This window comes from Sitophilus oryzae, unplaced genomic scaffold (genome assembly GCF_002938485.1).
Source record: "Sitophilus oryzae breed Bouriz unplaced genomic scaffold, Soryzae_2.0 scaffold_1801_pilon_pilon, whole genome shotgun sequence".
NCBI classification, from domain to species: Eukaryota; Metazoa; Arthropoda; class Insecta; order Coleoptera; family Curculionidae; genus Sitophilus; species Sitophilus oryzae.
The window spans coordinates 419,178-436,140 of record NW_022146504.1 but is presented as its reverse complement, the minus strand read 5'-3'; the positions used below and the strand labels follow the sequence as shown (position 1 = coordinate 436,140).

The 16,963-nt window shown below is 31.7% G+C and overlaps 1 protein-coding gene across 4 annotated transcripts in view; it reads left to right on the top strand.

Moving 5' to 3' along the window:
* The window catches only part of LOC115883012 (insulin-like growth factor 2 mRNA-binding protein 1), a 221,651-nt gene that overhangs the window by 155,034 nt on the left and 49,654 nt on the right, over positions 1-16,963 (top strand). For all 4 annotated transcript variants that reach the window (XM_030901285.1, XM_030901284.1, XM_030901286.1 and 1 more), the window contains one exon: positions 10,796-10,966. In XM_030901285.1, coding sequence (XP_030757145.1) covers positions 10,796-10,966 — 171 coding nt within the window. The remainder of the gene's footprint in view (positions 1-10,795; positions 10,967-16,963) is intronic.

Below are 16,963 nucleotides of genomic sequence, written 5' to 3'. Positions count from 1 at the left end.
TTAAGTCTCAGGAAAACGGTTAAAAACAGCCCTAATGGGTCAAAGAACGGTTTTTTTTCGCCAAATGGAAAATTTTGTCCTTAGCTAAAAATATGATCCTGACGCTTCTTTTCATAAAGTGGTTGGTAAAAAGAAACCTTTGTCTTGGGTAGTGATGTTCACTACCCAAAAAACCGTTCTTACCAACAGGTTCTCTACCAACAGGTAGGGAATATTTCCATTCGAATTTTGCAGGAAATTTCAGAAATTTCCGAAATATTCGGCCCCAAAATCGCGAATATTCGCAAAAATCCGAATTTTGCAAGAAATTTCTTTTCAAAATTCAAGACATTGGGCAAAAATTTAACGAAAGTGTATCAAGTATGCCTATTCTTAAATCAGAAGAAAAAGAATGCTTCTCCGCCTTACAAAATAGAAAACGTATGGCTCTTAAAATAATGCATTTTGCCGCGAATCTCTTGGCCCCCTCTGTTTCCTGCCAGAGCACCTTAACAATGAAGAACACATAGCCGCTATGGAATTTATCAACAATATCACCAACAAACATCCTCAGTTTGTCAATAATAAAGAAGCCATTTTTACAGATGTGACAAATTATTGCACCAAATCGGGTTTATGGGCTCTCGACTACGTTTGGATGTCAGTTAAAAATGTAGACTGTCTAAGTTGGTGGCAGGCAATATGTAAAAATACTCAGTTGAAATATTTAGCTGTTGCTCTGCTGTCTTTACCAACGTCATCTGCAGCTACTAGGAGAACTTTCAGTACTTACAGTTTTATCCATACTAAAAAAGGAATCGCTTAACTGCACAAAGAGCCGGCAAAATAATGTTCGTAGCTCATAACAATAAATTATTACTACAAAAACAAAAAGTGGATATGGAACATGATATGCAACAACATGAAACTCCTCCAGAACCACTAGAACCCGTGGAGGTAGAGGTCCATCCTTCAGAATCAGAACCAGATGATGCATCAAATATAGCTGATTTGGAAATAAAAACTGACGAAGACAGTACTACTACTACTACTACTACTACTACTACTACTACTACTACTACTACTACTACTACTACTACTACTACTACTATAATACCCTATGAAGATGACCGGCTCGGCGCCTGAAAGTATTCCGGAACAGAATAATTGAGTTATTTGTGTTTTACGTCTTTTAAATTTATATTTCGTGCTTTTTTTCTTTTTTTTTAAGTTCATAGTCATAGTTCATGGTTTATGTACAAAGTACAAATGTTACCAAATAATTTTTGTTATATGTTATGTTTAGGACTTTTAGGAGTTATGTATTGTTTATTAAAAATATACCAACTAATATTATGTTTATTGTTTTTTTTCCCACTTACATGTTGGTATCAAATGTCTATCTAATTTATTCATTGTATCAACAAAAAATATGTAAAATTGTAAAATTTCATAAATTTCCGAAAGTTTCGGAAATTTCCTACAACAATCAAAAGTTTCCGAAATATTAACATCACTAGCCTTGGGACTTCGAGTGTCGGTTTCTACATCGAAAAGCCGAATAATGTTTGGTGTGTCATCAACTAATTCTTCATGTAGAATGTAGCTTCTTCATGTAGAATGTAGAGAGGGGGGGGGTAATCACCGTGACCTTACAGATCTATAGTATATCCCCCTTTCATAAGTTATTACTCATCATTCAGTCTCAGGCCTTCGACAAAAGTCAGTATCTGAGACGGCTTCACAGAGGCTAGTTCGCGATCTCCGATATACTGATATCGGAGATCGCGAACTAGTACGACTGGTAGCAAAGTTTATGGCAAGAATGGTTGTCGTCTCGGCGCATTCAGTGATGAGGTGTTCTAGGCCCGTATTTATAGTTGCGTCCCGAGACGCCAAGACGGTCTTGGGCTCTTGAGAGCGGAATCCACAGAATACACGAGCAAACGTCATTTTGGAGATTGCGATTTTTATTTTGGATAGTTTATGTGATTTGTGGATAGTGTGGTGGATAGTTTCTTAACCCAACTTTTTTTGTAAACAAAGTAATTCCCTTGTAAATCCGTTTTGTCTGATTAAACAGTTTTGCATATGTTAAAAGAGTTTGAGGATATTTTGGACCATGTGGAAGAAGAAAATCGTCTTCGAGTTCCAAAACGATATATACGGGATGCAGGAAATCCAATAGAAATGTTTAGCGAGGGGGGATTTATGCCGATATAGGTTTAACAAGGCTACAATTACAGAAACTATTTTATCTCTTATAAATTGAAGACTTGCAAAAACCTACCAATCGTGGTTTACCCATTCTCCCCGTTATTCAATTACTAATTTGTTTACAGTTTTATGCGACTTGTAATTTTCAGATGGTAAATGGAGACTTGCGTGGTGTTAGCCATTAAGTAATACATTAAAGCTAAAAAAATTGTCTTTTTATTTTCATCATGAATATTTACATAAATATCATATCATATAATATACAATATTGGATGTATACACCGTATAACCTATAATTTTCAAGATTTTATTGCTTGGTGTAAATTCTGTATTCTTATTGAGTTGACCACTCTATATAAAGTCGATACTCCATGTTTTATAGTTTTATTTCAAATAATATTTCACAATACACATTCTATGATTATTGCGTTTTTACTGCTTCCTTATTTCTTGTCGTCTAGATGACATTCTTCTCTGCTAGTCTGCTAGCCTATAAATTTTTTTATACTTTCTTTGTTCCATTTCTATATGTTCTTTGATCTCTTCTCTCAATTTTTCAGGTAATCGAGTACTTTTCATACTCTACTGTCAATAACCTCACTTGTCCATCTTCAAATAAATCTCCAATCCTCGGAATATATCCATATAATAATTCAGGTGTTTTTTTCGCCAGTGAATTGATTCACAGATGTATTCATAGCTCTTTCTATATTCTTAATATATGTATCCCATTTGTTGTCATCATCTGCACAAGCCGAAGCCAGTATCATTGGAATAATAATGCTGTTAACCATTTATGGTTGTATCACACAAATTCACTCAAATGTTCTGCTATTAAAATGAACACCCTCTTGATAATCTGGCTTATTGTAGGTTGGCTAACAACATGCAAGTCTCCACTTACTATTTGAAAATTAGAAGTCGCATAAAACCGTAAACAAATTAGTAATTGAATAACGGAGGGAATAGGTAAACCACGATTGGTAGGTTTTTGCAAGTCTTCAATTACAAGAGGTAAAATAGTTTCTGTAATTGTAGCCTTGCTAAACCTATATCGATATTTAAATTCCCCCTCGCTAAACGTTTCTCTTGGATTTCCTGCATACCTTATATATCGTTTTGGAACTCGAAGACGATTTTCTTCTTCCACATGGTCCAAAATATTCTCAAACTCATCTAACATATTCAAAACTGTTTAATCAGACAAAACGGATTTACAAGGGATTTATTTTGTTTACTAAAAAAGTTAGGTTAAGAAACTATTCACAGATCACATAAACTATCCAAAATGAAAATCGCAATCTCCAAAATGACGTTTGCTCGTGTATTCTGTGGATTCCGCTCTCAAGAGCCCAAGACCGTCTTGGCGTCTCGAGACGCAACTATAAATACGGGACCTAGTGTTTCCCCATTTTCTCCCACAGAATCTGCATTCCCCGTTGTTTCTTAGTTTCAATCTATTGAAGTGTTCATTGCAGAGACAGTGTCTTGTTAAAAACCCCGTGACAATCTGAAGATTGTTCTTACTCACCAAAAAGAATCGTAATGCCCCCATCACTATCATCATATTAATATAGAACTAATGGTATTATAAATTTAAGCATTATATATTTAACAGGAAACACTTGTTTTGCAAAATAATTTACGTTTGGTTAGCATAATTTGAATGCATTTTAACCTCTAAAGCAATCTCGAAGAAGATCTTTTTAATTTTAATGCAGTGTGTATATTCTAGAGGGAATAATATTGGTTATTTACATAATTACCGTTAAATAGGTGGCTTAATTTTCTTGTCGGCAAATGCTTTTTAATTCAGAATATTGCCTTATTTAAAGTGATTGTAATCAAGGAACCCCAAAAATAAAGTAATATGTGATATTATCGTTTTTTTTTGGTATAAAATAAACGTTAAATAAAGTTCCTTTGAATTTTGTATACAACAAAAAAACATACAATAACATTTATGGATATACAGTAACGATATTGAATATACCTATAACTTTTTTTATATTTCAGATAAAAAAGCCAGATTTGGCATGTTGTATATGACATAAATTAGGATTAATTGACGTATTCAATAATTGTTTTGGGTCACTTTCTTTTTTGGGCTTTTTCAACTGAAATGACTACAACTTTTGATTTTTCAGTAACATCCGAGGTATTCTTTTACTTCACATTTATAGAAAATGAAATTCTGAATATTATCAATTTTTATTTTCAATTAAGGAAAAAATAGCATATTAATATTAATTTAGAATGTCATGGCCATAATGTAACGATAATTTGACTTGAAATACCATGTGTGGTACCAAATTATTCGTAAATATATGCTTTTTCCAAATATGCTAATGAGCCAACCTCGTTCCATTTGAAAAAATTGAGTTATGATTAAAAATACTATAGGGGTATCTTTTAACCGGCCAGGACAAGACACGAAAAACATTAGACGATCAAACCTATTTTTCCAAGGCTCCTTGATTAAAAATTAGTGTTTTTAATACTGCCATGGCACTCTAGATTGAAATCTAAAATACCATTTTTTTAAAGCGAGGTTGTCAAAAGTTGACTTACGATATGTTCTTCTATTCAGAGTGTCATTTTCTATCGAATAAATTAAAAAAAATACCGAGAGTACCATTTAAAAAGCAAAAGTGGTAGTCATTTCCGGTGAATACGTCAATCAATCCTGATTTATATCATGTACTATAACGTACCAAATATCGTTTATCCGAAAAAAATTAAGAAGTTATAGAGGTGAGGCAATTTTGGGAAACATCTGGTATATTTATGCATATTGATTAATTATTGATAAAACTTCTTCACATTATGCTCTTAATAAAAATATGATTTTTATTTTTGTTTTTCAGCTAGAAAGCATTAATAATTATAGATTTTTAATTTTAAAAGAGTTTTAAATATTGTTACGGATTTCGTGGGCCCTTGATTTCAGAACACAAGATAAAACACTTAACTAATTAATTTTACAATTATAAATACCTCAATAATAAATTAAATACAACACACAAATGCATTTAAATCACTCTGTATTCAATTTTTTTATGCGATACTATAGCCCGCATTATTAACAAAAAATATTTAAGTAAAAATCTGAAATATGGAACTTTTTGATAAAACTGTGTCATTGTGTATTATTGCTATTAAAAGTAATAAGATAAATATTTTATTTTACAACAGATCAATTTTTTAAAGTAAATATAACCTGATGAATAACAGAGTAATATTGGTAATATTCAACAAAAAAAATATAGCATAAAATATATGTCAGTTGACACAAGTATTTACCCGTAATTTATTATCGTTGTGACCGAATTACTTTCTGATATGGCGCTACGTGAAACATAAAAACCGACCTTTAGATGGCGCCAACCAATAATTCGAACATAAATGTAAATATACACTCCGTAACAATAAGCAAGGATTGAAATTCGTGATTCAATTTTGACTTTATTATAGCAAAAACTGTATTTTTTCGTATTTACTTGCTAATTTATGTGTTGTTATAACGTTAATTATGTGTTGTTATAACGTTAACTTGCTAATTTATGTGTTGTTAACGTAAATATATAAAGGTTGTTAATAAATACAGATCGTTTTATTGAGTACCAATATTATTTAGCAATAGTTACCATTTTATTTAAAATCTACCATTCTTACCATTTTATTTAAAAAATTATTAATCTACAAAAATATGGACTTGAAACGGTTATTAAAATTAATCATGATTTTTTTTTTAAAAAATTGAAAAAACATACCTAAAATACATTTATTGTCCTACCCTGTATTCCTACACCATCCAATATATTATATTCCGTCCAAAGAGAAGGTCCTCGACACCCCTACTAGGTGTAGGTATCTGTAATTTTAATTCTAGTAGTTTATGTTCATTTATAAAGAAATAAGTTGGTACAATTTTTTTTTGGGACCCAAAGCGGGAAATTAATAGATTTAAAATTTCATTGACGAATGATTACTTTAAAATATTATAGTTATAATCTGAAAAAATCTGTAGTAAAAAAAATTGAAGTAACAATCCTAAATACACCCTATATGGAGCTTCTTCTGGATCACCTTGCCAAATAAATTAACGGAAAATGGTGTAGAATATTCTATTTCTTTCTTAAGAACTTCTGACCTACAAAATTAGAATGTACTTCATTTACTAGAATTTTAATTTATTATTATATCTACGAGTATTAGATTAGATTATTCAAGGTGGCTATCGGCCTGATCCACTGCGACCTTTTCAGATCTATTGTGGTCCTCTTCTGATCCTTTAGGATACATTCTCCAGTCCTATCCTTTTCAAAAAGTACTTGAAGACTGAACCACAGGTTTGAATTTTGGCGAATGTTCGACTTTTTTGCCTGTCTCTGCCCTAGTACATTTTTCCAGAGATTTGTTGGCCACCCACCGTTTTGTGGCCATCATCGTGCTTCTTTTGTAACGCCACAGAAGGGCCACAGGGGACCTGTGAATAGCATTGATGAGCCTGGTTTGGTCATTTTATCTGCCTTTTCGTTAATCTTGTGACTTTGGTGGCCTGGTAGCCAGGCTAACGTAACATTGCTACGCTCACCCAAAAGAATTTAGAGCACACACAATCCCGCACTGCAATGCCTATAACAGCATAATAGGGACCATGCATTTTTTACGAATTGAAATAAGTTAAATATACAAATTATACAAATTTTTTTATATCCATTGTTCCAGTATCATATACCTGACTTATTATTGTATTTAGTCATTTGGCTAAAAAATAATAAGTAGGTATGTACTTCTATCATAAAGTAAAATTGTATTCATTTATGCTAAATACTTAACAGAAAAATCCGCTGTATAACAAATGCTGCACTAAATGCAAAATAGTGCTACTATTGTTGTTTGTAAACAGTTAAATTCCAGTATCTCAATTAAATCAGAAAAAGTAGGTTACTACGCTATAAAGGGTATTACATCAATGTCAGTGATAGGTGTTTTTAGACGATTTCTTAAAAGTTTCCGGCTTTTTGGACCTATTTGCATAGCGATACGTATATTTTTAGAAATAGGGATTTATAAAAACGTCCATAACTAAATATCCAGAAATAAGTAATATAATGGAAATTAAAACAACTTTCGGTGCACGTCATCAATGACACCATGCGTTGTCTTATGGAGTTTGCTGGTGGTCGTATTATGATGTGTAACCAAAGTTATTTTAATTTCCCTTATAAATATTTATACTTCCTATTTAAAAACAATATTGACATTTATGGATTAAAGCAGATATTGAGAAAATATTCCCGATTGATGCTAAAGAATGCTAAGATGCTAATTAAGATGCAGCATAATATAGATAGGAGTGAGGGATATGATCATAGAGCAATATTAATGAAAAATGTTTATCTGACAATTATTATTAAGCCGCTTTTAAAACAACATTTTTAATTTCCGTCTGTATTTGTGTTTGCTAAATTTTTCATGGGTAAACGGGTGTTGCAACATCTGAAAGACTTGTACCGGTTCTTTATTGTCTATCATTTGTGATAAAAATAGGCTTAACTATTATTGGGTTATTAAGACTGCAAGAGTTTTGCATGCTGGGTCTTGATCTTGTGTAAATCGTGGCACTGGTCGGTATTGGTTTTGGTCTTGGAGATCTAGCGCTAGTCCCGTGCATCACTAATTTTGTTCAGGACTGTAGATCAGCCTGTGTATAAAAACCAAAGCTGAAACAATGATAAGAGTATTTGGATCGGAAACTAAATACTCCGAATCAACGGGCACCTACCTCAGCTGATGTGGCAAAATTCAAAACTTTTTTGATTTTTTTAATAGATGAATCCGTCACAGAAGTATAGACATTTTTTTCCTACTGCTAAAAGCTACTTGCTATAGCCCTATTTTTTATAGAGGAAATGTATCAGTTACCAGCAGGTTTAACTTTAAATATAAACTGTAATTTTACTTATACAGGGTGAGTTTCCTACGATGTTCTCTATGGGTATCTCGGAAACTACTGGAGATAGAGAGTCGGTTAAATGGGGAAAGAATTGCAGTTTTATGGGGCCATAAATATGTGCCTTTCAGATTTTGGAAAAGGTTCATGGCTTACTAGATATTTTGAAAAAAACAAATTTCGGCTATTTTAAAAACTGTCCAAGCTATTTTAGACAAAAAAATTTCAGATAAAAGTTGTAGATAATCACATCCTTCAAGAGATCGTGTCTCCGCTTTTTTCTAAGGCCTGTCATTTTTGACATATGATACAAACTTATGTTTTTTTAAATGGAAACCATAGTTGGCCATGACTTCATAAAAAGCGCCGTTTTTTAAGCTTTTTAGTGATATAAGCTATAATATCTTTTCTTCGAAAAATTACTGAGTTATAGCCAATTCTTATCATTTTTAAACAATTTCACTTAGTTAGCCATGGAAACAAGTTCAATCGCAGTTGCTCTCAGAAATGTGAAGCTGTCACATCCAAACTTTATAAATTAAAATAAACAAAAATTGTAAATATGAATTTTTCAAATAAAAAAAAGCGCGTAGATACTCGCGCATCAATCCAACATGACTTTCATTATGACACACTACCTGAAATGAGTCCGTAAAATAGCTGTTTTTGGGAGCGTATGACAAAAAAATTATTTATATCATAATTATGCAAACGCAGGGATAGGAAGAGGTGGACTAATTGAATGGGCCTTCTCGATCAACTTCCATTTTAGAATTTTTTATGCGGTATGGTTAACAATAAGGTTTACAAAATAACTAATGAATTAAGAGAGGCACTCAAAGTGGCGGTACGAGAAAAGTTTAATTAAGTCCTTCTGTGAGAATAGGTAGTAATTCAGTTTTAAAAAGATGCAACTCAAATCAATGGTGGATTTTTTGAACATTTTCTAAAATAGCTTAAAGTGTATGTATTGATATTATTTTTTTAAACTTTACGAGTAGTTTGTGTAATAAAAATTGTAAAGAACCGTTTAGTAATATATTCTGACTTTTTATAAGTTATAAATCATAACAGAATAAAAATACTATGCAATCTATGTGAAATTAGTCAAGAAAGATAAGAATTGTCTTTAACTAAATTTAACTTTCCCAACATGTCTTGAAAACCGTTCTCTAAAAAACGTAACATTCACCGGTCAACGTATCCTCGAAAATGTGTGGTCAAGAAAAGTTGAACCAATAATCCTACACGCTTTTCTTCATTTGAAAAATTCATATTTACAATTTTTGCTTATTTTAATTTACAAAGTTTGGATATGACAGCTTCACATTTATGAGAGCAAAGACGATTAAACTTGTTTCCATGGCTAACTAAGTGAAATTGTTTAAAAATGATAAGAATTGGCTATAACTCAGTAATTTTTCGAAGAAAACATATTATAGCTTATATCCCTGAAAAGCTTAAGAAATGGCGCTTTTTATGAAGTCATGGCCAACTATGGTTTCCATTTAAAAAAACATATGTTTGTGTCATATGTCAAAAATGACAGGCTTTAGAAAAAAACGGAGGACACAATCTCATTAAGAATGTGATTATCTACAACTTTTATCCGAAAACTTTTTGTCTAAAATAGCTTATAATGGAATTAGTGACAATTTTTAAAATAGCCGAAATTTGTTTTTTTCCAAATATCTAGTAAGCCATGAAATTTTTCAAAAATCCGAAAGGCGCATATTTATTACCCCACAAAACTGCAATTCTTTCCCCATTTAACCGACTCTCTATCTCCAGTAGTTTCCGAGATGCCCATAGAGAACATCGTAGGAAACTCACCCTGTATAGCTAATACATAGCATTTGTTTATCTTATTGGTAGGTATCTCTTTACCCTGTATTCTGTATAATCTAGGTATATTATAGATTATATAGTATTTTTAATCGGTAATCGGTAATAATTACACTTCATCTGTAATAATGATTAAAGATGACTAATCGAAGATAAAATCAGAAGCAAACAGAAAAAAATCAATACTCTTAAAACATATCGAAATATATGCTAATTTATTAATTATATTACCTTTTTATTGCAAGCGAAACGGGGTTTCAAATGCAAATTTCACCCGATAGTGAAATATTTAAATGCACTTGAATGGCATGTGTGTGAACAACCGACAAATAGCTGCGCATTAACATTTTTTGGTGGCATCGTACATACCTATTATATAAAGCTCGTTACATTTAGTGGAACTTTATCAAGAAATAGGATTAGATAAGCGCTGCTCTCATTTTTACTGAAATGGAAAACAGGAAGTAATAATGTGGAAATTTTGTGTATATTAGTAAAGATCTTCATATTTTCTAATTTGATATAGGAATTTGATATAGGCTCCGACAAGATTTAGATTTTTTTTCTAATATTTTATGAAAAAAAACATTCAAAACTTTACAGAACAATTAGGTACTACAAATTATTAATTAATGTGATTCTTCTAAAAATACCAGTGAATTTAGGTACATACCTAGAATATTTTTTAAGACTTCCTTAGTTAAAAAAGGATGTATTTCTAGAAAAAAAAACTTGAATGTATCTTTATATGTATTCATAAACCGTTATTTTATTTATTTTATGATTTTGTTTCAGCCAAACGACAAAGATCATAATATCAAACCTGGGTCCACAGATCAAATTCGAAGACATTGAATCACTGCTGACTCAGCATGGCCGCGTCATTCAATGTGATAAACTTACTTCTAAGGACCCCAGCACGCAAGTGGTGCAAATCACATACGAAACACCAGAACAAGCACAACAGTAAGTAAACATATTTATTTATTTGTTGATTTAACACAGCAGACAGCAGATTTTACTACAGAGATTTATTTAATGACAACAAAAACACACACACACAAAATATAATATTGCAATAAATAAGTACTCATATCTCAAGTAAAAAAATAACAGTTTTGTCAAACGAAAATAATCTTAAAGTTTAACCATAAAGTTATACATACGCCAAAAGAACATAACTGACAATAACCAAAGATTAAGTGATAGTATCATTTTGAGATAATGAAGGATTTTTACATTTTATAACACTCTGTAAATGAAAGAACTTAATTAATAAATATGTTTGAAATATATCGATTGTAACAAAAACAACTGAGCTATGCAAATGACATCAATTTCATCTGCAGATATTGAATAATAATTAATAACGCTATACAGTTTTCTGAGAATTGCTTTCGATTTGTACTTGCATGGAAATGCATCCATCACTTTATCTAAGATATAGATAAACGTCATTATTATTTTAGATTAAAATGTGGCTAATTACTAAACGATAATAATTCATTTATATTTGTTCTATTTTGGATTGCTTAGTAAAATGGAAAATTACTGAAATACAAGTTTAGTTTATAATAAACTCCAAATTTATCGAACGATAGAATTCAACTAGTCTTTTTTCTTCTCCTTCTTACAATAGGGTTATTCTTGTAATAAAACAACTACTACCCTCGTGTGGTGTGAACCGGATTTTTCTTTCGTACTATTTTTTTGGTGGTCTGCCAAGTGGTCTGGGTGTGTTGGGTATTTGTGTTCGCGCCCATTTTGCTGTGGCAAAATCGTGTTCTATTCTTTCAACACGTTCTTTCCAATGACGCCTTCTTGTTCTTTCCCATCTCACTATATCTTGTGGGTACTCCCAGTTCTTCTCTGATGTCATGCATTCGAATTGTGTGACTCCGCGTATTGTTCTTAATACTTTCATTTCTGTTGTTCTGAATAGGTAGAGTATATGAATACAATACTTAAACAACATAAAAAAACACACGCAAAGAAGTGAAACATTGAAGTCTGACATTGCATACCATGTATGGTCCAAGCAACATAACATAAAGTTATTAGAATCCCGGATTGTCCATAGGGAACCTCATTGGAAATTTAAAAAGTCGTTTTTATAGCAAACAATAATAACGTAGAAAGAGTGGAAATTTCCACGATATAGCAACCAACCACTTGCTACCAACCGCATTGGTAAGCGGGCATTCTCAGCGAAAAGCTCAGACTTGACTGCATCCAACTTTATCACGTGTGCTGCCTTGATAACTTGATAACGGTCAGTGATACATCTTACCGAAACGTTGTGTAAGTTAAAATAAATAAAAAAAGTAAATGTTGAGTTAACGTTCTTTTTTGTTGCCAATCTGGACGAGACCGATTTGTTTACGTCGAATACGAACCGCGGTACTCGGCCATAAATTGTCAATGAATGACCTATTAGTTCGGGGCACTTATGATATTATTGGGAACAAAATAACATAAAGCTGGAACTAGTCTTAATCGATAGCTTTTATAGTCCGATTGAACATACTAAAAGTCCCCATATCTCCCACTAGGGGAACACTGTCAAAATGACGCCGCCATCTTGGATTTTTAACATTTTTTTCTTAATCTGGTCTATACTCAAAAACTACTTATTTTTAGAAAAATTATGAAGAGGAAAAATTTTAATACCGATAAGCCTCTGACCTTCCTAAGTACTACCCTTATCAAGATATGTTAGCCACCCGACAGTATACTTGCAGTACTGCCCAAAGTACTGACCAAAAATTTTTAGGTCATTATATTATTTCATCCATCGATCTTGTCACTAGCTTTTTTATAAACAGCAAAATATTTACTTATTTTAGGTTAAAAACGAAAATTCGCCAAAAATTGGTATGTTCATGTTCCTTCTACGTACCTATCTTGGTAACGGTGCTACCTAGGAACCTCGAAGGTACCTGTAATTATAGAAATTTTATCGGTCTTTCATTTGTCTTCCAATATATTTTCTTTAAAAATTAAAAATTTTTGAATAAATGGCAAATTTAGAAAAAAAAGACAAAAATCCAAGATGGCGGCGCCATTTTGACAATGTTCCTCTTATGGGAGGCATGGGGACTTTTAGTATGTTCAATAGGGCCCTTAAAACTATCAATTAAGACTAATCTCAGCTTGGACCGCGGCCGCGGATTCCGCGTAAACAAAGTAGGCCCCGTCCAGATTAGCCTTGGCAGCAAAAAGGAGACGTTAACTGAAATCTTTACTTTTTCTTTTCCTTCTACTCTGCTATTATGCTAAATATAATTTTTTATCTGAAAAAATAAAAAAAGTTATTGGGATGGTTTTGAAAATCACCCTATATACGATCATGCATTGTTATAAATATTGACAAGTAACTTATGCTATTGTCAAAATTCCTGTCATCTTTTCATCTGACATACATTAAAATTTCAATGAATGGAGCAAAAAGGAGACGTTAACTGAAATCTTTACTTTACTTTTATCTTTCTTGACTAATTTTACTTAGTTGGCATGGTATTCATATTCTGTTATGATTTATAACTTATAAAAAGACAGAATATATTATTAAATGGTTCTTTTCAATTTACATTACTCAAACTAAAACTTAAAAACTAATATCACTATCCCATACATTTTAATTTGTTTTAGAAAATGTTCTCCCGCGTCTCTCTCTTCGGAATTTCTCTTTCGATCATGCAATACCTCTTCCGATCCATGAGTTTGCATAATTATGATTTAAATAATTTTTAATATTTCTTTTATTATGGGGAGGGGGGGGAGGTGTCATAATGAAAGTCATTAAGATGTCTTGAAAACCGTTCTCTAAAAAACATAAGTAACGTTCACAACGTTCACCGGTCAACGTATTCTCGAAAATGTTGAACCAATAATCTTACACGCTTTTCTTCATTTAAAAAATTCATATTTACAATTTTTGTTTATTTTAATTTACAAAGTTTGGATGTGACATTTTGCATTTCTGAAGGCAACGACGATTGAACTTGGTTACATGGCTAACTAAGTGAAATTGTTTTAAAATGATAAGAATTGGCTATAACTCAGTAATTTTTCGAAAAAAAAAACATTTTCTACCTTACATCGCTGAAGCTTTTTTATGATGTCATGGCCATTTATGGTTTCTATGGTTATTTTTAAAAAAACATATGTTTGTGTCATATGTCAAAAATGACAGGCTTTAGAAAGAAAAACGGAGGTCGCAATCTCATTAAGGATGTGATTATCTACAACTTTTATCTGAAAACTTTTTGTCTAAAATAGATTATAATGGAATTAGGGTCAATTTTTAAAATAGCCGAATTTTGTTTTTTTTCGAAATATCTAGTAGGTAAGCCATGAACTTTTTCAAAAATCTGAAAGGCGCATATTTATGACCTCACACAACTGCAATTCTTTCCCCATTTAGCCGACTCTCTATCTGCAGTAGCTTCCGAGATACCCATAGCGAACGTCGTAGAAAACTCACCCTGTATAAAGAGAATGGGAAGGTGATTTTTTTTTAGTATCAATACTAAATCAATTGTCTATCACACTCAAGGAATTTCTAGCACATAACGTTACCGTATAACCGAAATAAAATGGGATCAACTATGCTTAGAAATGATGCTCGATGACTTTCCCTTTATAATGTGACATCTATTATGGGATACTTATTTTCACATCTACTCTTGCGCAGCTTTTATTTCGATTGTAAGCAGCAAATTAGTTTTGTATATCTTGATGGCTTCACTAAGTTGACTTTAACGCTAGGTTTGCCTTATTTATTTGTTTACTAGCTTCGGTATTCTTACTACCTCCAAAATATGCTCTTTATATAAGTTTAACCTACTTTTTATTATTTAATTAATATTTTTTATTTTTATTTTCATATTATAAACAGTTGCGTTTTGTGCCATTTCTTTTATACACAATATAGAGCTTATCTTGATGCAACTGGTAATATTTTGATGCCATTAAATAATCGACTAAAATTGATTGGCAGACGAGTTTCTTCTTTATCTCTCATCTGTAAATGTCAAATTTGTTACAATGTCGCCCATCAAGTAGTACTCACCTTGCGCGACAGCTAAATTGCTGTAAACATTTGTTTTTTATTTTTGATATATTTATTTTTCGCCATAAGAAGAATGACAATAATAACGTCAAAATATGAAAGGGGCACAATTACTTAATTAAAATAAGAAAACCTAATAATGTTTTAATATTTTATAACTCTGCCAAGAGAGAAAGATAATAAATCATTCGATGGTTCGTTAAGCAAATTTCTGTTGAAGCACGGCTGAAGAAACAACATCTAAACGATTAGAAGGAATATGTTTCCGTTCTTCTTCATTATGTCCATTTTTTTGATATATTAGAGTAACACATGTATGTAAATATTTGTTAAAATTGTAAAATCAAATTTCAACTTAATTTAAGATTAGTTTTGTTAACGATATGATTGATATTGTTTTATAGTATTGCTTACTTTGCTGCTCTATTTTGCATTGCTAGATACTAAATTTTGATTTAACCGAGGATTTAACGCTTTTTTCCTTGTAGGTATGCGGGGTTAACATTCATTGAAAACACCGAGTAAATCGAAACCTTATATACTGAAACAAACATTTTATTAAATAAACTATATGTATAGGGTGAGTTTTAAATTAGTGCAAATATTTTTAGGGGTTAGGTTTAATTCGACACAAAAAACAAATCTGTGAGGTTTTTTGACTGAAAAAAAAGATTTATTTTTTATTTTTTGAAAACCTTTTTGAACTCCAACAAAATAAATATATATATTAACTACAAAAAAACATATGTTTGTGTCATATTTCAAGAATGACAGCGCCTAGCGAAAATCTAGGTACGCCACTGAATTCCACGTGAAAAACCATATGGGACTCAGTCAAATGATCTGTCCCTAATGGAACTCCAAAAACATATTTTTCCAGCAAGACGATAAAATTTTTTGCAGCCAATTTCGAGAATAATTGAATAGCTAACAAGATCCCAGCCGTTGGCCGTCGAGGCCTGCGACTTAGCGCCTATGGATTTTTATCTTTGCGGAAGAATAAAGGTTCTTATTTTAAAATTGCCCGTCTAGACAAGAATTAGAAGTACTTAGCGGTTATGCGAGGGTATCTTTCACCCCCAGTGAGTTAATGAATTCCGCGGGAAATCATCCCATCTGTCCATAACAGAAGACGGTCGACATGTTGAACACCTGTAGTAAAATCTCATGTCTTTGGGTTGTTTACTATTTATTTTTATTGTTATTAGACATAGTGTTGGTATTGTTAAATATAATTTAAATTGTTATAAAATTCTGCATCTCTCATTGCAAATATTTTATTCGTTTTAATTGCTGCTCACAGCTAGATTTTTTTTGCATTACAGATAATTCTTAAATTATTAATTTAAAAAAATATACTTAAACCATTAAATTCTACGTAAAAAGCTGCTTTGGAAATGTTTTCATAAAAATACAAAATTTTCTACAGCAAAAAAGTTACAGCGATTTGTTAAAAATGCACATTTTTGAACATAACCTAACACCCCGTAACTCCGAAACGGTATATTTTCACCATAATGTTTTTGATAAAAATTGAGCTCCAGACACAGATATTAGTTTTCGTCTGTCTCCTATAGAAAAGGGTGCCTCCTTTTAAAGCGTCCAATTTGGATCGCCTGTGCATGTCGCGAATATTTCCAAAGGTTTTCTGTATAATTTCTATAATTAGAAAGCGGATCTACCATTTTCTTCCGCACATTCTACCATTTAGGTCCCAATTATGACGATTTTTAATAGCTTTATTTAATATAGTATTTTTGTATATCTGCATGTCATTCCATTTTTTATTATTGCCAATAAAGATCTTTAAAACTAATAGCCATGGAACGATTTTCATTCAAACTATTTCATTTGGATACATTTTCACATCATTAAATAATCGACTGAAG